Genomic DNA, 26,301 nt, shown 5'->3' on the forward strand with positions numbered 1-26,301 from the left:
TAATGTAACCCAAACTAGGGATGGGACGATTACCGGTTTCACAATAAACCGAGAGAAAATGTCCTGACGGTTAGTATTATCGTTTAAAATTTAATCATCACTAAAACCGTGTTTGATTATCCTGATTTTGAAAACTCACAGTAAATCCTGGCCAGCCAGAATCAGATGCAGACGCCGCGCGAGCATGCAACATTGTTGTTTTTTACACGAGAAGACATGGCGGAAGGCAGTGACAGTGCTCGGGAGATTTTTCAGACATCCAAGAGGACAAAATCTGAGGTGTGGTCGTATTTTGGCTGTTACAAGAGTCCTGGGGGCAATTTAATCGAGGATGGGTACCCTGTCTGCAGATCTTGCAAGAGGAAAGTCACTGCAAAAGGGGGAAGGAAACACATTAAATCTGCAAAGTCATCTTAGTGACAACCACCCACTGTTATCTAACGAACTTTTACCTCAAAATTCAAAACTACTTGGGCAAATAATTGGACAAAAAATATTGATTAGAGATTAAATATTTCATTATAACTTGTAATTAACGCAAAGCTTCCGAGAAGAAAAGTTTTACAGCAAGTGGCTTTGAGCCAAGACGAACGAAAATTTTCAAATTATTACGGGTGACATTTAAGGGATAATGTGTTGTATTCATTCATAGTAAACTTATTACACATATTTTTTACTTATTTTTACTACAGAAATAATTTCAGTGACATGAAATATTGAATTGTGATTAACATTATTTTTTTTTTTTTTTAAATCTTACCGGTTTATAAACTCATGTAAGTTACAGTGTACAAAACAATTGTCAAGACAATATGTCCACTACAACAATATTATAGTAGTATTAATACTAAATTACTCTGATTTCATTTTCAATACAATCCAAAACTGAGACGCAAGACACAGAATGAAACCAGAGATCGCGCCCGCGGTGATCTGGGACATGGATGTGCGCTGTGTTTGCGTTGTTATTGATAGTTGCTGTTTGGTCACCCTGGCCCAACCAACATATTTTGTTCATTTAAAGGGGGTGTGTGTGTGTGTGTGTGAAAGAGAGAGTGAGAGTATCAGTGTATCAGTTCTTTTTGAACATTTCCCTCTCATTTTAACAAAACCGTGATAATATTGATAATCGTGATATTTTTGGTCACTATAATCGTGAAATGAAATTTTCATGCCGTCCCATCCCTAATCCCTTTTTTTTGCTTTTAGCAAAGATTTATTTTTCCTGTAACCTCATCTCATGTAGCAGTTATTTTTATGTCATCGGATCCCTTCTTAAAAAGTGCATACTGTACAAAGCAAAGTGAATTCCTCCAGTGTGCACAAGTGTCATTGGGGCAAAAAAGAAATCTGATGCTTTGCCCAAGAGGTGACTGATGGAGCAAGCACAAGAAATGGTTTAACCAACATGCTAATGGTGTAGTGGCTGTGGATTTGGTGGATTTGGTGGATGAAAGAAAACAACATTTTTTATTTTTTTCTGGATACATGGTTGCAAGAACATGTATGTATTGTTTGGTTCCATTTTGCTAGGCTATTCCAGATATTGGATTTTTTTTTTTACACACTGGCACTTCATCTTTCACAGGACTTTATGCTGTTTAACCCCAAACCACCCAAAAATGTGTTGCTATTTCCTGTCGTCTTTCCTGGTTTCCTGTCCTCTTCATTTACCATCATCTGCTCTTCTGGCCCTCCTTTTATTTCACTTTCAATGCACCAATTTTCATAATATCTGTAATGACAGCCATATGCTCATGTGTAAATCATGCCAGGGTTTTTGGTAATAACAGTGTGGCCTGTGTGTGTGTGTTGTTGCTGTTGTTATTTGTACTTGTACGTCCTTATCTTTGTTTTTCTTTTTAATATACTTTATTTGAATGATATTTTGAACATCCTTGAAACAGATTTATTGATTTTTGAAGGAGCATTAAGCATTTTGATGCATAAGAATAATTCAATGTTCAAATGAAGGCAGGGAGGGATGCATATTTTTTTATGACCAAACAGCTGTCTAAGCTGTACAGTTGTAAATGCAAGTAATTATCTAAATTTGGGGCAAAATATCAGCATCAGCTGTACATTTTGCCAGCTTTTATTGTCTCCTGATATGTTCAGATCAGCCAGTTATTATATCCTGTTTTCTGTTTCTCTCCTCAGGTAAGAGTAAGGAAGCTGAGATCAAACGCATAAACAAAGAGTTAGCCAACATCCGCTCAAAGTTCAAAGGAGACAAGGCTTTGGATGGATACAGCAAGAAGAAGTATGTGTGCAAGCTGCTCTTCATCTTCCTCCTGGGCCATGACATTGATTTCGGCCACATGGAGGCTGTCAACCTGCTCAGCTCCAACAAGTACACTGAGAAACAGATTGTAAGTGGAGCTGTCTTAAAATATTCTACTGTGTGTGGATATATATAGTAAACTCTTGAATGGGTGATGTGGTACGGTGTTGTGAAATGTTTTTGTTTGCCTTTTTGATCTTTTTTTATTTGTTGGAATTGCGCCATTGTTGACTTTGTGAGTGTGTGAGAGCATGTATGTTTGTGGTAAGTTATTGCACAGTTTACTGCTGCTTACAGGCAGATTAATTGCAGTGTTGGGCCAGAGAAGTGGCCAACGGTATAAGTAAATGATGCAAAATATGACAACTGTACAGGACATAGTAGCTTATCTTTGGTGACATTGGTGTAGTGGTGTAGTTTTGTCACTGCACACAGAGAAACCCAGAACATGCAGACTTCATATTTTAATAGCAGTCTTTTTGCTGTTTAATATTCACAGTCATTAGTCAATATCACGCAACTTTTGATTTATTCATCCAAATTTGCTAAATTCTGTGACATTCCACACTAAACAGTAAATTCCATGACTGAATTACACAATTCCGTTCGTGTTTCACAGAAATTATAACATTTTGTAAATGTGTTTTTCTAAGGGGAACAGATATTTTTTTGTCATTCAGGATATAATTGTAGGATACCCAAAGTGCAGTAGTGTTTGAATTAGTTAATCCTGGTTTTCATATGCCATTCACAATGCATCATTGGTTAATTAGCCAAAATATGCCATTTCAAACACTGCATACATGAACGTATAATTGTTTTGATATGTTATCTTACACTCAGAATGAATGAGTTCAGCACCATGGCAAGATGTCATTAATGGACCTTAGCAGAAGCAAACTGTTTTCAGTGTTTTCTTTTAATGACACATGCTTTTATATGTCTCCATAGAGAGAAACATGCAAGTCAACTGATATGCAGAATATTGACTGCACTTTCAGAACAAACAGATGCAGTGTGAACAGCCTGTGCAGTATTACTACCAATTTACACTTTCAGCAAGGATTTGTTAAATTGATCAAAGGTTACAGTAAAGACAATAATATTGCAAAAGATTTCTGTTTCAAATAAATGCTGTCCTTTTGAAGTTTCAATTTATCAAAGAATACTGAATCACAGTGTCTACAGAAATATTAAGCTGCAAAACTGTTTTCAACATTTATAATATTTAGAAAAGGTTCTTGAGCAGCAAATCTGCACATTAGACTGATTTCTGAAGGGTCATGTGACCCTGAGTAATGATGCTTCAAATTTAGCTTTGATATCACAGAAATGAATTACATTTTATAATATATTAATATAGAAAACAGTGATATTAAATTGTCATCATATTTTACAATATTGCTGTTTTTGCAGAATTTTCTATCAAACAAATGTGGCCTTGGTGAGCATAACTTTTCAAGAACAAGTTTTTTTTATCTAGTCAGAGAAGCTTAGTGGCACTCCATGCCATGTAAACCTACCATGATGTCTAATCATCTCCTTTTGATCAAACATCCACTCTAGCAGCCGCACTCCCATCAGCCACACAGCTCTCTGCAGGGTAACACTGACAGAAGTAGGGCTCAATCTGAGCATGGTTCGGTACAAAAAAGGACTACATAACTGAGGGCCATTCGGAGTCAACTTGTCTTTTTCCTTGAAAAGGAAATGCATTGAAATAACATTTACAATGCAAACTAGACAACAACATGTGTTGTCCCTAAATCCCACATGGCCATAGCATTTGTTCTTGGATGATACTGTACAAGGCAAAATGAATTAAATTTACATAGGGCTAAAGAAGTTTAAAGGGGTTGCAGAAGACACTGTATCTTTTTCTTCCTGTTGCTCTTTTATACACCTCCGTTAACTAAAAACAAGATAAGGTCCTGTATTTTGTTATCCTTTTGTAAAGGTCCTTTTCAGTGCAAGACATTATACTATAATGTTAAGGAATGTGGTGATGTCATCTCGTTTTGACTTACTCCTACCATATGGGTCAAATATTTTCAATACACATTTCCCATGAGATAAGCCCCAAAAAATGATGTATCTTCACTCAAATTATTAGTGGATAATACCTTTGTATAGAAGTCAAACAGGTTCACTACAACGTCTTATAGTTACCTATGATTCTTGAAATAAGAATTATAAGCACATTAAAATGAATTCCAAACATGATTTAGGTCACCAAATTGCCTGCTGTATGGTAAGATTTAGTGTCTCGCACTAAACAAGAAGTCACAGCCTCCAGCTAACAGTTTCAAAGCATCCATTAGCTGGAACATTCCACTGCTCTTCTGATATTAAATTCAGCCAGAATATTTCATTTTTGATAAGTTTAGTAAATTGTTATATTGGGGTTAAGATACACCGAATGGAGCAAATGAATGAATTTTGCAAGCTGATTGTTGTAGAATATAAATCAGTTGATACTGATCATCTTGCAAGAACCATTCCTTCAAACCTTCAGATTTTAAAAGCACGTTCAACATCACGATGCAGCTAGAATGGAGAAGAGGTAATTTAAGTGCGTTTCAGCCCTTGCAGCGGTGAGGGAGACGCATTAGTTCAGCGAGGGGGGAAAATCTCTCTCTCGTGGTTTAGTGCTTATCCACCAAGCTCACAGGGCTGCTGCTCTGAGTCTGCATGAAGATGACAGTTCTTCACTGATGCGGTCTTCATTTCAGCTGTAGCGTATACTCATTTACCCTCAGTCAGAGTGTGTGCAGTATAATCGTCTGCATCTTTTTGTTATTTCGTCTTTTATTTGTTCTCCAGGGATATCTGTTCATCTCTGTGCTGGTAAACAGTAACAGTGAACTGATCAGACTGATTAACAATGCCATCAAGAACGACCTGTCCAGCCGAAATCCCACCTTCATGTGTCTGGCTCTGCACTGCATCGCCAACGTAGGCAGCAGAGAGATGGCGGAGGCCTTCGCTGGAGAGATTCCGCGCATCCTTGTGGCTGGGTGAGCAACTTTGTCCTGGTGCAGGTAGAGCTGCACGATTCATCGTTAAAAGATTGTGATCTTAATTCAAACACCCTGCGGTCTTATTCTTAAATGTCAGCAATTCAGCTATGTCTATTAAACTTTCGAAAAGTACAATCACAGACGAACATTCTAATATGCGTTGGCGCTGCCGCTGACCAAGACAGAACAGTTGTCATGTATAGGTATGAAACGCTTCACAAACAGTCTTTCAACCACACAGTATTGCCATTTCTGTGTTACAAATGTTCGTTTTATCACAGAAGTACTGAGATAAAAGTTTATAGTTCAGATAAACACTGATGGCTACGGTCGCGATCAAAATAAAGTAAATAACCTTTTGAAACTTGGCACTTCAAATAAAGATTTGAAAAGATCTTTCTATAATAAATTATTAATATTATTTTTTTGTTTAGTTGTCTTTTCAGAATCGTAGGAAAATCATTATCTCTATTTTAAATAAAAAAATATGATTCTCAATTTATCCAGAATCGTGCAGCTTGAGTGCAAAAATTAGGGATTCAGGTTGAGGGATTCAAAGTGAAGGATGTCACAAAGAAGGAATTAATTTGTGTAAGGCGAAAATGAGATTAATAAAACAGGAAGTGTGTGTTTGTGGTGTCACTTTCTTGTTTTCTTGAGTTCAGTATTAGAGATTTCGATTTTGATTTATCTATTTGTGTCTGTAGATTACAATTACAAGCTATTTTCTTTAAAGGCCCTTTTCTCAAAACGAGTCAGAAATCTCCACATCAGTAGTACTTGCGTACACCAAAATTCCCGTTTTATTGCTGTCTATATGCTGAAGGTTTTTACATTGGGGATTGGTCTTATAACCTCTTGTTCACCATAAATTTATGGTGAAAATTATGATTATTTTTCTGGCTGTTGACAGTATTTTCTGATTTCTAATTTAAAAAAAGATCCGAAATTTCCCTCTGCAAAAACATTTAACTTTAATATTAACAAAATTAAACTAATTTTAAACCTAGCTTTATCTGATGTTCAGATGTCTGTTCTGGAAATGAATGCAAATTATGCATATTTCGTTAGATAATCAGCTGGGAAAAGTATGGTGATATCGGTGTTAATTTTTACCCTATTCACATAGTGTCTTGCTCTAAGTGTTTTAATTTCAGTAGGTGAAGGCTGCTGTAGATATCTAATGTAGTTCCTATCCTATTGACAGAGATACGATGGACAGTGTGAAGCAGTCAGCCGCACTGTGTTTGCTCCGCCTGTATAAGACCTCGCCAGACCTGGTGCTCATGGGAGAATGGACCTCTAGAGTGGTGCACCTGCTCAATGACCAGCACATGGTAAGTCTGACACACAGGGCGCACAACCGCATGATGTTCATACACATGCCCGTTCATATTGAAAATGTTCACATTTATAGATCAGCATGTTTCTTTGTGGTTAATGTGCTTTTAAGGGGTTCTTAGTTTTCTGACGTTCTTCTCTTTTAGGGTGTGGTCACTGCTGCGATCTCCCTGATCACATGTCTCAGCCAGAAGAACCCTGATGAGTTCAAGACCTGTGTGTCACTTGCTGTGTCACGTCTCAGCAGGGTGAGGGTTTTTGTGTGCATGCATGAGACTTTTCAAAAATGTACAAAAAATCTTTCCAACCCAAAAACTTTTGTATTGTGTATATATAACTTAAATGTAAAAAGAGTTTAAAATTGTTAGGCTAGCATTACTTTACCATGGATTACTTCTATAAATAAGGCCATAGATGTTCAGCTGACAAAAAGGTTTGCTTAATGAAGATTTTGTCTACTGAGTCTTTTAGAAAGATGTTTGGTCTGCTGAGCAATCAGTATGTTGATAAACAACAGTACAATCCATTGAACACACTGTACTTCTATCCCTCACAGCCTTGATTTCATCCCCGTCAAAAATTAAATATGATGTTATCCTGCTGACTAAGGTCTATTATATCGACAATTAAACAGCCATTTTTGTTAAACCATCAGAAGAAAAAATTAAAAATAAACAGAACTCCCAAAAAATTTAAGGTTAAAATGTTATATTTAAATATTGATTTTGAAAAAATAATTCAAATCTGTAAAATTTCTGTCACCTTCCAACGTTCAAAAATTTGTAACAAATAAAAATATCTGCACAGCAAAAGTCTGTTTTTGGTTGATTCTGCCAGCTTTTCATGGTTGTGCAGCAAATTGCCAGTTCCACTGACTAGTTTTATTTGTAATGTTTTACCACTGAAAAATCATATGGAAAACATAATTCTTTGCAACACCAGATTTATGTTATATTGTGTTTGATTGTCTTTTTCCATTCTTAGATTGTGTCCTCAGCGTCTACTGACCTGCAGGACTACACCTACTACTTCGTCCCTGCTCCGTGGCTGTCCTGCAAGCTGCTGCGACTGCTGCAGTGCTACCCGCCACCTGAAGATGGTGCTGTGAAGGGACGACTGGTGGAGTGTCTGGAGACCATCCTCAACAAAGCCCAAGAGCCACCCAAATCCAAGAAGGTTCAGCACTCCAATGCCAAGAATGCCATCCTATTCGAAGCCATCTCTCTCATCATCCACTATGACAGGTGCGCATTGTCTCCATTTTTCACCTAGGTGGCATTGTTTAAATTGTTCTGCTATGATGTTTTGATTGGTTTAATCTATATTAAGCATTTCATCGTTGTTTCTCCACAGCGAGCCGAATCTTCTTGTTCGGGCATGTAACCAGCTGGGTCAGTTCTTACAGCACAGAGAGACCAATCTGCGCTACTTGGCCCTGGAAAGCATGTGCACCCTTGCCAGCTCTGAGTTTTCCCATGAGGCAGTTAAAACGCACATAGAGACAGTCATCAACGCTCTGAAGGTAAGTGGTTAGATTCTGCAGTCTTAAGTAACTAAAAATGCTCATTTAAATGATAGGTTCCTTTTATTGTTCATGAACACTGTTTATAACCAATTCTATTTATCTTTCTGGCAGACTGAGAGGGATGTCAGTGTGCGTCAGAGAGCTGCTGACCTCCTCTATGCCATGTGCGATCGCAGCAATGCCAAGCAGATTGTCGCCGAGATGCTGAGTTACCTGGAGACAGCAGACTACTCCATCAGAGAGGAAATGGTGTGTGACTCTTCATCTCTACCGTATCTCTTCAGTCGTAGGTCATTGTTAAAATGAGTGACTGTTGTGTCTGTAGGTACTGAAGGTTGCCATCCTGGCAGAGAAATATGCAGTAGACTACTCCTGGTATGTGGACACCATTCTGAACCTAATCCGCATTGCTGGGGATTACGTCAGTGAGGAAGTGTGGTACCGCGTCATCCAGATCGTCATCAACCGTGACGATGTGCAGGGATATGCAGCCAAGACAGTCTTTGAGGTAAATGACACCAGATGTTTACTTCTTGTCCAAAGATCCAGAAAATTGGTTTCCACCATCATTGCAATACTTCATGCAACATTTTGTTTTCTGCTCTCTTTTTTTTGTCTTTTAATTTCCACAGGCTTTGCAGGCTCCAGCTTGTCATGAGAATATGGTGAAGGTTGGAGGCTACATCCTGGGGGAGTTTGGTAACCTTATTGCAGGTGATCCTCGTTCCAGGTGAGTTCTTTAAGCACTCATAGCAATGTTTTCTAACTTTGCACTTTGGTGCTATAGATGTGTTTTATTATTGTCTTGATGATGTCCTCTTGTTCTTTTTTGTCTCTCTTTTTCAATTTCCTTTTTTTTTCCCATCAAATTGCACTATGCTTCCACTCATCTCACCTCAATCCTTCCATCTCACTAGTCCTCTGGTTCAGTTTAACCTGCTCCACTCTAAATTTCACCTGTGTTCAGTCCCCACGCGTGCCCTGCTGCTTTCTGCCTATATTAAGTTCATTAATCTGTTCCCGGAGACAAAGAGCACCATTCAGGAGGTGCTGCGCTCTGACAGCCAGATCAGGAACAGTGATGTCGAGCTGCAGCAGAGAGCTGTGGAGTATCTCAAACTGTCCTCCATTGCCAGCACTGATGTCCTGGTGAGATCACATCCTTTTGCACATACTTGTTGAAATGTTTGACACCATTTATTTGTTTGCATAATAACACTGTGTGTAACTGCGTAGGCCACAGTGCTTGAGGAGATGCCTCCATTCCCAGAGAGAGAGTCATCCATCCTGGCCAAGCTGAAAAAGAAGAAAGGACCAGGAGCCGTGTCTGTGAATGAACTAGAGGAGGGAAAGAGAGAAGGAGAACTCAATGGAGGGGGGGAGAGAGGAGGAGACAACTCCGGCATTGCTGCATCTAATGCTGTGAGGGACGCAACACACATGGATGACGTTGCTTGAGATATATATATGTATATATATATATATATGTGTATATATATATATAAAATTTTAGGGGTGTCCAAATTAACGCGTTAATGCATGCGATTAATTATATATATATATATATATATAACCGGGCTGACCAGAAAAGATGTCGTCGTCTGAGACAGCAGAGAGTAGCCAATTAAGCAATGAGTTATCTTTACAAAGATAAATTAAGAAATTATGTTTACGATATGTTATTGCGAATATAATTGTTACGTGTTCATCATTGTGTCTGTGTTTTATTCGCTGACTTTAGCTAGCTTTTTTGCACGAAGAACAACAGTTACGCGTTTGTCCGTTTAGAGCTACTGTAGAAACATGTCAGTGCATTTCAATGTAAGGGGACCCGCGGTGTATGTAGATAGAAATGGCTCATTCTAAGGTAATAAAAACATATCAGTTCATTAAGTAAGGTCTTTATACGCCACAGAAAACATAGTTATGTATATGATATTGTATTTCTGTCAACAGATCCTCCTAAATATTACACAATGCACCTTTAAAGGATTAGTTCACCCAAAAATGAAAATTATCCCATAATTTACTCACCCTCAAGCTATGTGTATATGACTGTCTTCTTTCAGCCATACACAATCGGATATATCATGGTATCCTGGCTCTTCCCAGCTTTATAATGGGAGGAAATGGTCCCTGAGATTTTGAAGCCCAAAAAAGTGCATCCGTCCATTATAAAAGTAATCCATACGGCTCCATGGGGGTTAATAAAGTCCTTCTGAAGCTAAGCGATGTGTTTTTTTTTAAGAAACATACCCATATTTAAAACTTTATAAACTAGGATCACTGGCTTCCGTACGCCGAGTCAAGTTCCGGCCGAAGAGAAGCCTTTCACCCGTCTCATGACGCAATGACGAACGTGTGAGTGCAGAGGTTAGAGCAAAACAAAACACTGGTCATGAATTAGAAGTCTAAAATGCTAATTTTTAGAGTGAAACATTCAGAGGAGCTCGAGTTTGTTGCCGGCCCTATTTGTTTAAACCGCGAGAGGCATCTACGCACCTAAACTTGCGCTACTCCTCTGTCATGCGTCGGAACTCGACTCTCTCATGAACGCGCGGACAGATGTTACCAGAAGCTAATGATTACAGATGGTCGATTTGCTACAGAAGGCCTTTATTAACCCCATGGAGCCGTATGGATTACTTTTATTATGGATGGATGTGCTTTTTTGGGCTTTAAAATCTCAGGTACTATTCACTCCCATTATACAGCTTGGAAGTGCCAGGATATTTTTTAATGTAACTCCGATTGTGTTTGGCTGAAAGAAAGAATACGCCTAGGATGGCTTGAGGGTGAGTTAATCATGGGATCATTTAAATTTTTGGATGAACTATTTCTTTAAGACAGGAAAAGTTTATCTGACTGATATTAAAAGGGATCTGTCACATTTAGTTTTTTTTTTACATGCTTTATAGGGTCAGATTTATCTGTAATAGCTAATATAATAGCCCGGCATAATCAAAATTACCTCCCACCCAAAATGCAGTCAAGACATTACTCAAAAACAAAGGACAATGTACAGTTCTGTTTTTGATTATCTTGCTACTTAGCATCTCAAAACGAAATGTTTGCCAGTAACTTGAGAAAATCAAAGTTTTCGTAAAGTGCTCATTTTATCAACCAAGTTCCTTATAAACATGATTTCATTTCGAGTTACACTGGTGCAGCAGATAAGAGCTGCCAATTTCAGACAGCTCTCACCACTTTTGTGGGCAATATACATCAGATGCTCAGTGGACGTACTGTAAGGCAGTCTGTGGGCTCAGGCTGAAACTAATATGCGGCAGACTTCAGCCTCTGCACATGTTTATGTTGTTACAGGGAAGTGAGTCAGCAAATACAGTGCAATTCCTGAGAAAACACCCACCCACTGCACACATCCTGATTCAAACACTTCAGCATCTCCTTAATAAACTGAAATCCAATGTAATGAACGCTCTTTTTCTTTCAGTCCACTCCGTCCCCATCTGCTGATCTGCTGGGGCTCCGCACGGTACCCCCTGTTGCCGCCGCCGCTCCCAGCGCAGGCAGCTTATTGGTTGATGTTTTCTCAGAGGCTGGTGTCAATGATGATGGCTTCCTGAGGTAAATAAGAATCTGCTTCATTAGCACCATGTTTTCAGTCCACTGTGCATTTATTGCTTTAATTAACTGAAGTGAAGTACACTAATATTTGAACATGCCCAGATGTTCAGAGCTTGCATATACGTCTGTCAGGCTTTCTGCTCTTCTGTCGTTTCACTTTCTATCGCTTGTTCTTCTTCTTGTCTTCCTCTTTGTGTGTTGTGTAATCTTGTGTCCTTTATCTTGCTGCATATGTGACTGTCTTTCTCTTTTCTTGCTTCTTTTTTCTCTTTCTCTTTCCCTCCCTTTTCCATCTCCCTCATTTTGGTGTGTGTGCGCACATGTTTGTGTGTATGCGTGAACGTGTGTGCGTCTCACGTCCTTGCGTTTCATTGGACGATGGCAGAGATCTGGAACCCCCTACTGAAAGCTCTGACTCCCTATTGGCCGAGGGTCCTGGTGACTCGGAGTAAGGGGCCAGCGGTTGAACACAGTGTCAATATGTTACAGCAAAACTTACTGACAGTCACATATAATCACTTAATTGTTTGGTTATTTATAGATGTTGTTGTGTAAATGGGTTCTTTTCTGTTTGTGTTTGTGGACTATTTTCTATTTGTGTGGTTGTAATATGAATTGCTAACATTTTATTTGCCACAGATGTAATGCCTGTACTAACCTCTGCCTTTTCTCTTTCTCTCCCCTTTCTTGCTTCCTACTTTGGCTTCACTCTCACTTCTTCTCGTTTTACCGGCTCACCACTTTCTAACATCCTTGATCTGTTTTAACTATCTGTGCCTTTTCACACTTAACACTTCTCACCCCTCTCTTCATCTCCTTGGGCCGCTCTCTGTTCTCTCTCCATTCTTGGCTTTCGGTCTCTCAGCTCTGCTCCCCCCTCTGCGGTCTCTGAAGATCCTGCTCCTCCTCTGCCTGAGTCAAACGAACTGCTCAACAAGTAAGAGCTCACTCGCCTACTTCATTTCCTCCATTCAGTCACCCGACCATCTCGGACATCCATCACCAGAAGCATCTTTCATATTATACCACCTCCTCTTTTTCTCCTTGGTTGTAGTTTGGTTTTGTATGTTACTGTTAATCTCAGGCATGTAGTGTAGAAGCTGTTTGGCATTATTTTTCTTTTATTACAAATATTTAAATTTTTAGTATTAAATATACATTGCTGTTCAAATGTTTGGGGTCAGTAAGTGTTTTTTTGAAAAAAGTGAATACTTATTCATCAAGGATGCATTAAATTGATCAAAAGTGACAGTAAAGACTGTTAAAATGTTACAAAAGATTTCTATTTCAAATAAATGCTCTTCTTATGAACTGTTTATCAGAGAATTCTAAAAAAGTTATGGTTTCCACAAAAATATTAAACAACTGTTTTTAACATTTATAATAATAAATGTTTCTTGGTCAGCAAATCAGTGTATTAAGATGATATCTGAATGACAATGTGACAGTGAAGACTAAAGTAATAATGATGCTGAAAATTCAGCTTTGATATCTCAGGAATAAATTACATTTTAAGATATATTCGAACCGAAAATGTTTGTTTTAAATTTCAATATTATTTCACAGTATTGCTTCTTGATCAAATAAATGCAGCCTTGGTAGCCATAAAAGATTTCTTTCAGACCTCAAACTTTTAAAAGGTTGTGTCCATATAAAAAAAACCAACATAGCAGTAATTATTTAATGTTGCGAAAAGCCTTATTGTATTCCGTGCTGCAGAATTAGACCTATAATCATGTATCATGACCGTTAATTATATAGGGCCCTATGAACTCCGTTTTATTTTTTTCCAAATTCCGTTTTATTTTTTCCAAAATACCTTTTTTTCCATTTTAATTTTTACCCTTTACTATTATTGTAGTCGTAAAAAGAGTGTGCTTTTAATTTTGATGATTAAAATGTACACAAAAAAAAACAGGAATGACCTTAAATTTATTGAGGTAACAAACATCCCATTTAGCCTACTACTTTTCAGGACAAATACTGCATGATGCAAACACCGCACTCGAAGTACTTAAGGTAACAACAAAATATTAATGGTTATGAGCTTTAAATTGTCCAGTAAAATAAATTATATTAGTTTATATAAGTTTTTAATAAGTCACACTCAGTCTCTCTCTCGCGCACTGTCGAGCGCGCTCTTGGACACACTCGGTCTCGCGCAGTGTCGCTCGCGGAGTTCGCTTCGCTTTTGTCCAGTCCGGCGCGCCTCATAGACAGACGTGAAGTGCACGGAGGGGAGGGGCTGTGTGTGTGTGTGTGTGTGTGTATGTATGTGACAGAGACGTGTGAGTGACAGAGATGGAGGGAGAGCAGGGAAAGGAAATGCAACTGAAAGAATACGCTGTGTGTTTTAAATAGCGTAAAAAAAAAAGAATAACGAACCGCAAAATGTGGCGGCCGGTGTTGATTCTGTGGCGCACCGCCACGAATTAGGCACGTGGGAACTGCTCGGCTCAGTACTGAGGGCTTGGCGTCAAGTTTCTTAACTTTTTCACCAACGAAAGCAGAGGCGTTGAGAGCCATTTCGCCATGCTTTCATTGTTTCGAAGGCAGGTGAAATAACGGGAGGGGTTGTGTCGCCATATTTGCTTCCCCCGGTCTGCATTTTCCCCAGACATACATTCTTCTCCCACACAAAAACAGAATTTCATTCCAAATATGTAAAATTCCACGAAATTCCATATTAACAGTAGATTCTGCTAATCATTTGGCCCTAATTATAGTGACATTTATAAATGTAAATTAAAACATGATCAAATCAAGTCTGCACCCACTCAAAATCTCTAACCCATGAAACCAATAACTTGTGTCTGCTTGCACATTGTGGACACTTCTGCTTGGACTTAGGGTTCCAACCGCTTGGGTTAGTTCACCCAAAACCGAAAATTGTCATCATTTCCTCAACCTCAAGTAATTTCAGACCTGTATGAACTTCTTTGTTGAATTTCCCAACAGTTGATGGGCCCCATTGACTTCCATAGTAGGAAAAAATAATTATATGGTAGCCAATTGGGCCCATCAACTGTTTGGTTTAAAATATCTTCTTTTGTGTTCAGCAGATGAAAAAAATTCATACTGGTTTGGAACAACTTGAGGGTGAATAAATGATGACTTTTCAGGTTTAAATGATGAATGAATTTTCAGGTTTGGGTGAACTATCCCTTTAAGGCATGTATATAGATGTACTCAAATATAAGAATCCCTTTGTGCTACTTTTATTTATAGGCATATTAATGTGTTGGCAGGAAATATTGTTAGATGGGCTTGTCTGGCCCATATAAGCTTCATGGCTATGTGCCACAGCATGTGCTCTAACTACTAGTTCACAGCTCTAATACTTATGCTTATTATTTTATCAGATGAGAGAGACCATGGCACTACATAGTCAACCACATTCGGTAGCTCTGATGATTGCCCACTCTTTTTTTGCTTAGCTTCAGATGACTGTCTCTTGACTCTCGGGTCTCCCTTTCAACACCCACCCTCCTCTCATCGTCTTATGCTGCATTCACATGCTCTTTGGATGGTCCTATTCCCTTAAGGGAAAGTCAGTCTTCCAGTGTTGATGTGCTTGACTGCCCTGTTAAATTTTCCTACTCATCCAAGTCCCTTAGCATGAACCGAAGCTAATTGCATCTTTTACTAACACTGTTGGTAATTACCTGTTTTACTGATCGTCAAATAAATAAATTGGAAGTTAGTTTAAGGTGAATTTTCCCAGCTCATGTTTTTGATCATTCTTCCAACACGTGAACCCAACATTAAAAAAACAGCACCATTGCTAGCTGTCCCTGCGACCTTTTCTGCCTCCCAAACACTCTTATCTCTTGCCCTCAGGTTTGTGTGCAAGAACAATGGAGTTCTGTTTGAGAATCAGCTGCTACAGATCGGCATAAAGTCTGAATATCGCCAGAACCTGGGTGAGTCACAACATCTGCAAAATTTTAATTGCATCATCTGGAGATATATGTCAGCTGACTTCTGGACAATGTCATTAAGTTAATTGTATTTGAACTTGCTTTTACAAGAGATTGTGGTTTCAATGTACACATTTTTGCTGTTCTGGCTCATTTTCATTCTATTGTGTTTGCAGTATAAAAACCTGTTACCATGTTAATATTTGACTTGGTATTCAAATTGCGTGTATGTTGCCTTACCTCACAGGGCGGATGTATCTGTTCTATGGCAATAAGACGTCAGTGCAGTTTGTAACCTTCACGACCACAGTCACCTGCCCAGGAGAGCTACAATCTCATATCCTTCACATCCATACACGCAAATGTTCATTCCTCCTTATACACGTTGTGATAAAGTGAGCTTTTTTGTCATGTCGATTATCTGAGGATGCTGGTTTGTTGTTTGTTGATTCGTTGCAATACCTTGACTGATCCCACAGCTCAACGTTCAGACTAAAACAGTGGAGCCTCTCATAGAAGGAGGTGCTCAGGTGCAGCAGGTCATCAACATTGAGTGTCTGACTGACTTCCTTGATGCACCGCTCCTCAACATCAAGTTCAGGTAACAGACACACGCATTTCAATGGTTTACGATGGTAAATCAACATGCACTCTGAGGTTTACAAAGCTTTCATGCTGTCTCAGGTATGGCGGAGCTCTCCAGAACCTCACACTCAAGCTGCCCGTTACCATAAACAAGTTCTTCCAGCCCACAGAGATGGCATCACATGACTTCTTTCAGCGCTGGAAACAGCTCAGCCAGTAAGTGATTGTTTTTGTACAGATAAGACAGATTACTGTTTACATGCATCACAGACTTTTGTCTAAATGAGAACTTGTTAAATTCTCCCCTCACAGGCCTCAGCAAGAAGCACAGAAGATCTTCAAGGCCAACCATGCCATGGACACCGAAGTGCTCAAAGCTAAGGTGAGTTGACACCGCCTTACTTTGACTTTTGTTTGTAATGCCATACTAGCCTACTGCGTACTCAATGGCCGGGCTATTTAATTGGCGGCCCGCCAATCATCTCCATATGGCCCAAGGGCACCCCAACCTCCCTCCTCGTCTTTTCCTGGCGTTAGATATGGAAAATATGGATATGTGATAGATATCATGTTAGATATACGCGTGACCGCAGTGGCGCCTGCAGCTGTACGGCTATACGCACTGTGTGTACCATGAGCGCTCCGACTGACCTGAGAAACGTTTTCAGTCCGAATATTTCAGCAGTTAATATATGTGTGTCCCGTATTTCTGTCGACTGAACCAGCGATATCAATCATTCCTGATTTAATCATTCTTCGGTTCGATTATTTCCTTTCCATTGGCCAAACGCGCTTGCATAACGGTCTGAAACAATTCGGATTCGTTCGGACCGTTCTGTCACTGAATCATCTGAAGCTGTTTCTCGGTCAGTAAGAACAAATAGAGAACAAATAGCGCTGTTTTCAGTTGTTTCACTAGTTTAGCCTACTTTGAACTACGCAGCACGGCCCAGTGGATAACGGAACGCAAGCTTAAAGGAGTTGCTTTTACTCTAAACACTATTATTAAACCGCGTTGCGATATCCAGTGAGCAGCGTTTCAACCTGACACATCTCTCTGTTACAAACCACAAATCACTCAATGATTTTAACTAGTTTTAAATCGGATGAAACGGCCTCAACATTCCCAACACGACTGATGAGGTAAATAGCAGAAACATTGTGCCATGAACGAAGTTAGAAGACTAAATCCCTCATCACCAGCCTTACAAACATTAGTAATTTACCATGGTTTGGGCAGAAATGTGGAATATTTATATTGAATACTATGTTATAGTCATTTATATTGCATTAGATTTATTAGGGGGCTAGAGGAATATATAATTAATTGTGTGTATAGTTGTTTTACCTGTTTAGGCAGTTTTATACAGTGGGAGTGAGTAGCCATGCATGGTTTTAGCTATGGTTACGAAGTCTCACTGTCAGAATATTTTAATTTAAGCCTATAATAATTATTAATAAAATAATTCTTACCAATAGCTATGATCTTGTATAATTCATATATTTGTACATAGCTGTAAATAAGTTATTTATTATGGTCTGATAAATCTGCATACTGTTGGGTACCACATTTCAAAGTAAGTACAATACTTTTATGTTTAATTTAGCTTACTTATTGATACTGTTATGTTTCAATAAATAAGCTAAACCCATCGGCCCACCTCAACTTTTCGATTTAATAATCCGGCCCTCGAATGAAGCTAATTGAATAACCCTGCTCTATGATACTGTACACCACACAAAAGTGGGCATTTTCAAATAGTAGTATACACAATTGCCACATTACCTTATTATTTTGCATGGTTAATTCAGTGTCCATTTATTAGTTGTCTCAGAAAGAAATGATTGTTTTGCATTTTTAATCTGATTTTATGTGAAAATGTGTTAACTTCAATTCAGTGAAATAATGATTCAAGAAAAAGATTATGGATCTATTCATTTAGGTTTATACATCACAAGAAAATGGATAGTGGAGTGCATTGTATTGTGGGATACAGTTTCCAGTGTTATCTGCTCTGTATGCTACATATTTTGGGATATGTGGTCAAGTATCTGGTTATTCTATGCATACAACATATTTGCACACTATGCAGTTTGCATACTATAGTATCAGATTTTCACTACATGATTATCATGGCCAAAAGAAACTGTAATAACTGTACAAAAAGAACTTACTGTTGATCGACACTTCATGCTGACATCACAAAAACTCTCTCATCGGCAAACTAACTTTTTCCGGGTGCGAGTAGAGTGCATTGCTTTCGTCCGTGATCTCCAACATGATTTTTTGCTGCGGTAGTAGCTACACATGTTTTATGACATGGCAACCAGTGTTAGGGTGCAACACCACCACTTACTATGTTGCAAAGTCAATCAGATTATTTACAATATTAATGTATGTGTAGTATTAACATGATATTTCATTTTTTTTTATTGTCAATACTGGTATATTGCGACATCCCTCTGCAGAATTAGTCCTGCAGACAATTGATTCTCATCTTTCGTCTTTTGCCACCCTTCCCTTCTCCCTTACATTTCGTAGTTACTGGGATTGGGCATGGCTCTCTTGGAGAACGTGGATCCAAACCCAGAAAACTTTGTGTGTGCCGGAGTGATCCAAACCAAGGCCCAGCAAGTGGGTTCTCTGCTAAGACTCGAGCCCAACGCACAAGCCCAGGTATGAAAAGACATTAGTTTTGTGCAAATATATGTATCCATATTACACAAACAAAAGGAAAGGGAAAAAAACAACGAAATGCCACAAGCATCAAAAGTCTTGACAGTCCCTCCCTGCTGCTATGGAGCACAGGTTTCTTTCCAAGTCAGTTTTATTGCATCTTACTGTTGTCTGTGTGTCTCTGTTCCTGCTGATGCAACTCAAGTCTGGGGAGCAGGTAACACATTCATCCTGCCACCCCTCTCAACCCAAAAACCTCCCATCCTCCCTCCCTCTTGTGATTTCACTCCATGTCTGGTAGTAAAACCCAGTTCATTTGGCGTGACAGCAGCGTCCTTCTCTTTGTATACGTGGAGTTTCCTTTGTCCATAGTGCAAGTTTACATTTAGTCTATGTGTCAACAATATGGATCAGACGCGCATTCAGAAAGCGGAATGAGCGTCTTGTCTGCACAAATCATGTTTCTTTCTTAATTGTTTGTGTTTGCATTTACATTTGGTGTAATGCTCTTTATTCTCTCTCTGTCTCAGATGTACCGGTTGACCCTGCGCAGCAGTAAGGACACTGTCTCCCAGCGTCTTTGTGAGCTGCTGGCGGAACAGTTCTAGAAAGCCAGCCGAGACTAGCACCATCTAGAACCGACACGCAGACAAGACTAGACCAGCGTTCCACCTGAAAGGCCCCAGAATAAAGATTCTACAAAAAGCATTCATGCATAAGGGAAAAAGTAGCTGTCAGCCTCTGGCAGCCATGTTACTCTTTCTGATAATGATTATTATTATTACTGTTATTATCATCAGCGCTGCCCTTCTTGTTTTTATCGGTGTTTACCTGAGTGTGAGCAATGGAACGAAAGGAAGCGTGTGTGTTTTTTTCGTACATGTGTGAAAGAGTCATGATGATAGTTCCGTTCTCTGTCCTGCCTGTTCAACTCCTGTGCTTGTGTTGACAGCTGGTGTGTGTGTGTGTGTATGTTGTGGGTTAAGGGGGAGGGAGAAAAGTAAAGCAAAAAGATCGAAGTGGAGCAATTCTTCTCTCTCTCCTGTTTTATCCGCAAAATTTCAACCGCAAAAACTGCACATTAGCTGTTTCTTTGGAACATTCCCTGTAAGACTATTAGCAGGAAAAAACAAACAAAAAAAACAATCTCAATACACTAACGTAATGGCACTTCTCTAAAAGAGGCCAGAATCACTAACCTTCATCGCTTTATCTCTCTCGCTTTCCTCCTGAAATCAGATTCAGAGCTATTGGTGTACATAGAGAAATAAAATTAAAAAAAAAAAAGATTTCACATGCATTTACAGTTTATTGCATCGTACACGCGTTCCTTCCGACATAGAAATGGCCAGTGCACTTTAAGAGGCTTTGAGAGGAAAGGCTTTTATAGTCCCGACCCTTTTTTCCTGCTCTTGTCCTATGTATTCAGTACTCTTCCTGACCCCCATTATCTGACAATGTTTATTGAAAAAAAAAATCTCTATATATAAATATATATAAACCATGTAAATGATTACCCTTCATGGTTGCATTTGTATGTCTCTTTCTTGTTTTTGATAGTGGTGTATTGTCGGAGTGTTTGTATGGTTTCTTAAATGGTCTAATGTTTTTTTGCTTTTGTTTTGGACATTCCATTCTGTACTACGAGTGAATGGGCATACCGTTTCAGGTTAGTTGTACAGTGTAAAACGAGCTGGGGAGGATCTAGAATCAGAAAGAGGAAGTGAAGCAGAGAGAAGGTCAGGTCCGCCAGTGTGTGAATTTCTGCACGTGAAGAGTGCAACTGCTGTGGACCTTTATGTAAATGTTGTCTTTTTTGGTAATATCGTTAAAGAAAAACATCTGGAAGACATTGACATCATTCTTCCAGCACAGTTATTGACTGAAATAAATAGTAGATAGTGGTTACCTCATTACTAAATCTTTACACAACACAAACGCACTATTAACTTTGAGTGGTGACTGACCACAGCTGGAGACCCATATTTTCTTTTGCAGAGCTAAAACCTGGGAAAGCACTTAGTTTGTTAAAAAGTCATCGCATACACACAGTTGTACACACATTCTTAGGCCTAGAGGACGGGGGCTTAAGGGGAAGCACTGGACCAAAGCAGCTGCCAACTGTCAATCACGTACAGGGATCATAACGATTTTGGTCAGCATCATTTGGTGAGAGTGTGGTGTTAATCTGTGTGATTCTTGTGTAAAAATATAATGGAATTTATGCGACATTGTCATGTTAGTTCAGCTGGGGGTCACGCTTCCCCTGATGCAGTGCTGGGGACATCGTCATTGTAGTTGATTAGAGTCACAGTCATGGTGTGTGTGTTTCTGTGTGTGCGCGTCTATGCAGTATCCGCTAGCTAATGCAGCCCCGGTGTATCGCTGTTCAACCTGTCAGATACCTGTGTTAGATTAAATTTACTCTGTACTGAATAATGTGAAAGTAAAATTATGCCATATACTCGAACCAGGTGTTTTCTTTGTGTGTGTGTTAGGGATGGGCAGAGATTAGGAGGGATGACAACTGAATCTCACACATGCACAAAGCACAAAATAGTTTCTCTCAGCACATCATGGTATAGGCCCGACTCAAGCTCTCAGATGTTAGGTGGCCCATGACAAAGGTTGAAAAATTTAACCTAAAAGTGTTATAATATAGTGGCTATGGCGGTCTATAGAATAAAATAATTCTAATTATTTTCAACCAGAAAGCAGAATGGAATAGTAAAAATGCTAACTTTGGTTAACTTGTTTTTGTAATCGAACTTGATATTTTTACTATTCCATTATTTTGGGTTGGAAATTAGATTAATCACAATTATTTTCTTTTATCTTCAGGTTTATGCATCTAACACTTTAATGGTGGGTAGAAAAACAAGATGCTGTCAAATTTATAGAAAATAATATTTTATACATAAGTGTTATTTTTTCCACAGTATAATTTATATTTGTGGACCTGAAATAAGACCCAAAGCCATAAGACTCAGGGTGGGCCACGCTTATGATTAGCATGGCCTACATATTTAGTTTAAAAGATATGATGCATCTGTCCAGTAAACATGCAAAACTCTATTATGCAAGATTTTAAAGACAATGTCTTACTTACCATTATTGTAAATTAATTTGCCTGGTTTAATGGAAAATGCAAGACGGATGTTTAGTAGTCCAGTGTGTTATAGCATTAATACAGTTGAATGTTGCTTTTTGAAGCTGTAGCTCGAGAAATAAAATTCATTGTACAATATTATAAAAACACATGACATAATTCATATATAACGTAATGTTTGATGTAGGTTGCAGTGCACTACGTGAGGTTGTTTAAAATAGTATAAATATTATATCAATAGGTAAATGTGGACTAAGCGTTCTGAATTATACATTTTGTTTACCAGAGAAACACTGCTCGCATGGGACGTTGCACACGAGTCTGCTTACAAAATCATCTAGAACGTGTAAAAGGATATAAAAGAGTCTCATTTGACTGATTACACACACTTGATTTGCAAATGAAAGCGGCGCGTTTCTGTCTGAAAGGCTACAGGGAGTAAAACACGACTCATCACAATAAAAATGCCGAGGTCTTCAGGGCAAATTGATGATGGCCATCAAAGAGAGCGAGAACGAGATCGTGCACGCGCGCGCGTCAGAGCAAGCCTGGGCGCCGATTGGCTGAAAATGACATCACATAGAATTGTACTATTCTTAGCTTCTGGAAACGGGATGACCTAATCTTTTTCCTCCCTCGCGCAGGTATAGACATACAACAACAAATAATGTGAGAAGCGCAGACAGAACGGAGAGGAGCACGGGAGCACAACTATTGAGAAGATAGATCACGGAACTGTTTATAATCGCGCAGATACATATAGCCTACTTCACGCGTTTGTCCTATTTACAACGTTCATCCACCAGCTTCGTTGGACTTTTCCAACCTTTTTGGACTTCCTGCTCATTCTGCTGATCTATAACTGACTAGACTGGTGAGTATCAGCTTTTAGTTTATTCTAAACACTTGTAACTTGTCAATTATCATTGTTATCATTGCATTTAATCATTGTTAAATGCAATTTATCAAAACTTTAAATCTTTTTAGTCATACCATTTGGCCTGCTTTTAGTCTGTTTAGTGCGTCATGCACAAATACACACTTGTTTTCTGTGTATTTTTTTCGCCATAGATTTTAAGGTTAAACATTTGTATCATTTTATTTTTTTATCAAGAGATGGTGTACTACAGGGACAGTCAGTCCGAGCGGCCGCCGTTGTCCCGTATTCTGCCGCATCTCTACCTTGGTGCAGAGACTGACGTAACCCAGGTATATTTACAGTCCTCGAATGATTCATCAGTATTACTAGCTGTAAAAGAGAATCCTCCTCAAACTACCTTTAACTTTCATTTGCTTCATTTCACAACAATTAGGCTACTCGTGCGTAACATTTACGTTACTTTCTTTTACTTACGTTTCCACAGGATGGTTTGTCTGATCGAGGCATCTCGTACGTACTAAGTGTGAGCCGATGTTGCCCACAGCCTTCATTTCTACCCCAGTCCCAGTACCTCCGTATCCCAATAGACGACTCTCTGCGGGATGACCTGCTTCCTTGGATCCCTCAGGCGTTGCACTTCATTGGTGAGGGACCCGGAATCGCACTCGTTACATCAGCCTGTATTTGCATCCCAAATACATTATCATTAATAGCTAGCTAATAGCATCGGTAAAGAAATAGATTTTTTTTGTCTGTGTAAAAAAAGATAATAATATGAGGCTAATTTGAAACAGATCATTAGGCTATTTTATGCATCAGTCCCCTGCTGGAAAACCCTGGGTGGGTAGGCTATACACTATACGTTTTAATATATCGTATATATGTTGTGTTGCAGATGGGGCCGTGTCACTTGGCTGCTCTGTCTTGGTTCACTGTGCCGCAGGAATCTCTCGATCTCCAGCACTTGCTGTGGCATACGTCATGTATAGCCTGAAAATGGATCTGGATCATGCATACAGGTAATGTGCATATGTTGTTTTACTACTACTTCTGTTATTGTCTACGTAATGACAAGTGATATTTTGCACATAAAAAGAGTCAGAGGTATGAATCTGGTGATGAAATTGAGAACGATATATTGTTTTGTTTTTATTTAAAGAATGCAGATTGATCAAATGAGTGAAGTATCTATCTCATCATTCCTTTAGGTTTGTGAAAGAACGCAGACCTACAATTTCACCAAATTTTAACTTCCTGGGGCAGCTGCAGCTCTTCCAGGGAACGCTTTCTTTAAAGAATAATAAAACAAACCTTCACGCTCAGCAGTCAGCCAAACCTTTGGATAACTGTCTGCAGCCCTCCAATGAAAAAACCAACAGCAGTTCTACTGTGGCACTGTTAACCAACTTAAACCGTCAGAACAGCATTGACAACAACTGCATTACTGATGGATGTACGGAGGATTCCAAAGCAAACGTGCACTTTGAGAACAAGAACAACCAAATTGAAAATATTCAGAGCAGAGGTCAACGCTATGAGGTGATGAGTCCAGAGTTTACCTTATCTCTTTCGGACAAGCTCGGAGCGCTCACTCTCCGCACAAATCCCGTAGATATACAAAGACCAGTAAACATCACATCTCAGACACAGCAGGATTCACCAAAGTCCAACCTACCTAAGCCTACTTACCTTCAGATTCCATCTCTAGCGGAGAAACGCAAAAGCCTTACTCTTTCCCTTATGCCAGTGGGTGCAGTTCCTCAGACTCACCAGAAGGGGTCATCATCAGCCAACAGCTGTGATCTGAGGAAGAGCCGTTCCGCGGTTGACCAGACGGGGGCGTTAGAGGACTTGGGAAGAGACGATATGGAGCCGTCAGCATCAGAAACCAGAACAGATCCAAAAGAGGCAAACAGGATTATCAACAAGGAGGCATCAGCTAGACACAGCTGCTCAAGATCACAAAGAAGAAAGAATAAACTTAACCGCAGAGCAAACGAGGAGCAACAAAAAACAAACCAAGTGAACCATTCAAGCACACTATCCCACAGACAGATCCAGGGACCATGTGAGATCAAAACCTCCTCACAGGAGGTTACCAGTGGTGTAGAAGCAGTGGAGGGTATGGATGGAGACAACAGCCCCTTGTCTCCAGTCTCACTAACGGTTAACAAAATACTAGACTGGGGAGAACGCATGCTGCTTGGGGTCCTACTCGGCCCACGTATTAAAGTGGGACAGGCTGCTTTGCCGTACAGATGTTGAGGAGGGACTAGTTGTATAAACTGCGCTACTACTTAAAGATGAAGTGTAAACGAGGACTTTTCAGAGAGGCATAGCTGAACCTGTGTTTATTATGTACTTCCCCGTTGAGCAGAAGGAACTTAAATGAAGACAGCAACATGGGTGAAGAAGCATATGTATGACTGTGTGAATTCACTTATTTATTTGATGAAATTGCATGTTCCTCTAAGAGTGTTTGACAGACTCAAGTCATCTGATGAACTGGTGATATGTATAAATGTCTGGAAAAACACTTGCGATTTGTTCTGTTACAATACACAGCCTGCCTGTGACTTTATTTATTAAAATACACTGATAATTTACATTTATAAATGGGTATTTTGCAGGTGGAATTTTAACACTATAGGCTAGCTTGTATTGAAAACGTGTTCATTAAAGACAATTATTTTATCTCTCTGTCTCTTTCATTTTAACAACTATTTTAGTGAATTTTATAATAAAATGTTATTAAAAGACAAAATTTAGCACTACATTATGCCTGTGAATTTCCGAGCCAGTTGAACACCTGTGCCTTTTAAGTTAAGAAAAAACATAGTAGGCCTAATTATAATATCCTTACAGTTATACCGAATGGTTTTCTAAAGTTGAGGAATTTGTTGCATCCGGCTACTGAAATTTAGTCTCCTTACTTCACAAAGAAGAGTGACACACCATTTCCCCATACATGTTGGGATGGCAGACAGTAACTGTTGGGTGTCTCCAAAAAGATTAGTACTACTCCCTGTTTGTCACATTCTTGGAGGTTTTTGTTTAATACAAGCCAAAAAGTGATTCAGCATCCACACTGATATTGCAAAGAAATTACAGGAATAGCCTATAGGCTAGGCTACTTTAAGAAAAAAAAGGCAAATGTACAGAATCAACATATTACATATTTGCACCATTAAATAAATAAATATAAGATACAAAATATTCCATCTCGACAAACATTTTAAATCAGCCTCATGATCACAAAATAATGTTTCAATAGATTAGATTATTACTCCTGTTTTTAACTCTTGAACTTATTTATATCATTCGAGCTGAATAAAAAACGGACAATGAATGCAGAATTAACGCTCTGTGTAA

General features: G+C 39.0%; 2 protein-coding genes across 4 annotated transcripts in view; both read left to right on the top strand.

Moving 5' to 3' along the window:
- The window catches only part of ap2a1 (adaptor related protein complex 2 subunit alpha 1), a 29,025-nt gene extending 7,615 nt beyond the window's left edge, over positions 1 to 21,410 (top strand). Inside the window, exons 2-22 of one of the 3 annotated variants that reach the window (XM_077212821.1) lie at positions 2,161 to 2,372; positions 5,108 to 5,301; positions 6,512 to 6,641; positions 6,792 to 6,893; positions 7,630 to 7,889; positions 7,999 to 8,167; positions 8,282 to 8,419; positions 8,496 to 8,678; positions 8,803 to 8,900; positions 9,088 to 9,319; positions 9,407 to 9,592; positions 11,625 to 11,758; positions 12,144 to 12,206; positions 12,624 to 12,695; positions 15,599 to 15,681; positions 15,926 to 16,014; positions 16,155 to 16,279; positions 16,363 to 16,479; positions 16,576 to 16,645; positions 18,806 to 18,940; positions 19,471 to 21,410. In XM_077212821.1, the coding sequence (XP_077068936.1) occupies positions 2,161 to 2,372; positions 5,108 to 5,301; positions 6,512 to 6,641; positions 6,792 to 6,893; positions 7,630 to 7,889; positions 7,999 to 8,167; positions 8,282 to 8,419; positions 8,496 to 8,678; positions 8,803 to 8,900; positions 9,088 to 9,319; positions 9,407 to 9,592; positions 11,625 to 11,758; positions 12,144 to 12,206; positions 12,624 to 12,695; positions 15,599 to 15,681; positions 15,926 to 16,014; positions 16,155 to 16,279; positions 16,363 to 16,479; positions 16,576 to 16,645; positions 18,806 to 18,940; positions 19,471 to 19,548 (2,870 nt within the window). In that variant the 3' untranslated portion in view covers positions 19,549 to 21,410. The remainder of the gene's footprint in view (positions 1 to 2,160; positions 2,373 to 5,107; positions 5,302 to 6,511; positions 6,642 to 6,791; positions 6,894 to 7,629; positions 7,890 to 7,998; positions 8,168 to 8,281; positions 8,420 to 8,495; positions 8,679 to 8,802; positions 8,901 to 9,087; positions 9,320 to 9,406; positions 9,593 to 11,624; positions 11,759 to 12,143; positions 12,207 to 12,623; positions 12,696 to 15,598; positions 15,682 to 15,925; positions 16,015 to 16,154; positions 16,280 to 16,362; positions 16,480 to 16,575; positions 16,646 to 18,805; positions 18,941 to 19,470) is intronic. The other 2 variants (XM_077212822.1, XM_077212823.1) reach the window with 2 other exon arrangements.
- A 1,305-nt stretch (positions 21,411 to 22,715) lies between these two features.
- Positions 22,716 to 25,623, top strand: LOC143721909 (uncharacterized). The gene is made up of 5 exons (XM_077212834.1): positions 22,716 to 22,923; positions 23,166 to 23,258; positions 23,414 to 23,573; positions 23,825 to 23,948; positions 24,138 to 25,623. The coding sequence occupies exons 2-5, from the start codon at positions 23,166 to 23,168 to the stop codon at positions 25,192 to 25,194; spliced, it is 1,434 nt and encodes a 477-aa protein (XP_077068949.1). The 5' UTR covers positions 22,716 to 22,923; the 3' UTR covers positions 25,195 to 25,623.
- Positions 25,624 to 26,301: the final 678 nt, after the last annotated feature.

This window comes from Siphateles boraxobius, unplaced genomic scaffold, assembly GCF_051911475.1.
Source record: "Siphateles boraxobius isolate OS27281-9 unplaced genomic scaffold, OSU_SipBor_1 66, whole genome shotgun sequence".
Classification (NCBI taxonomy): Eukaryota; Metazoa; Chordata; class Actinopteri; order Cypriniformes; family Leuciscidae; genus Siphateles; species Siphateles boraxobius.

Bases quoted from the DNA above. Each gene is read 5' to 3' on its own strand.
- LOC143721909 (XM_077212834.1), top strand. From the start codon at position 23,166: ATGGTGTACTACAGGGACAGTCAGTCCGAGCGGCCGCCGTTGTCCCGT. The intron at 23,574-23,824 runs GTGAGGGACCCG...GTTGTGTTGCAG, and splicing joins TCAGGCGTTGCACTTCATTG to ATGGGGCCGTGTCACTTGGC. The intron at 23,949-24,137 runs GTAATGTGCATA...TCATTCCTTTAG, and splicing joins GATCTGGATCATGCATACAG to GTTTGTGAAAGAACGCAGAC.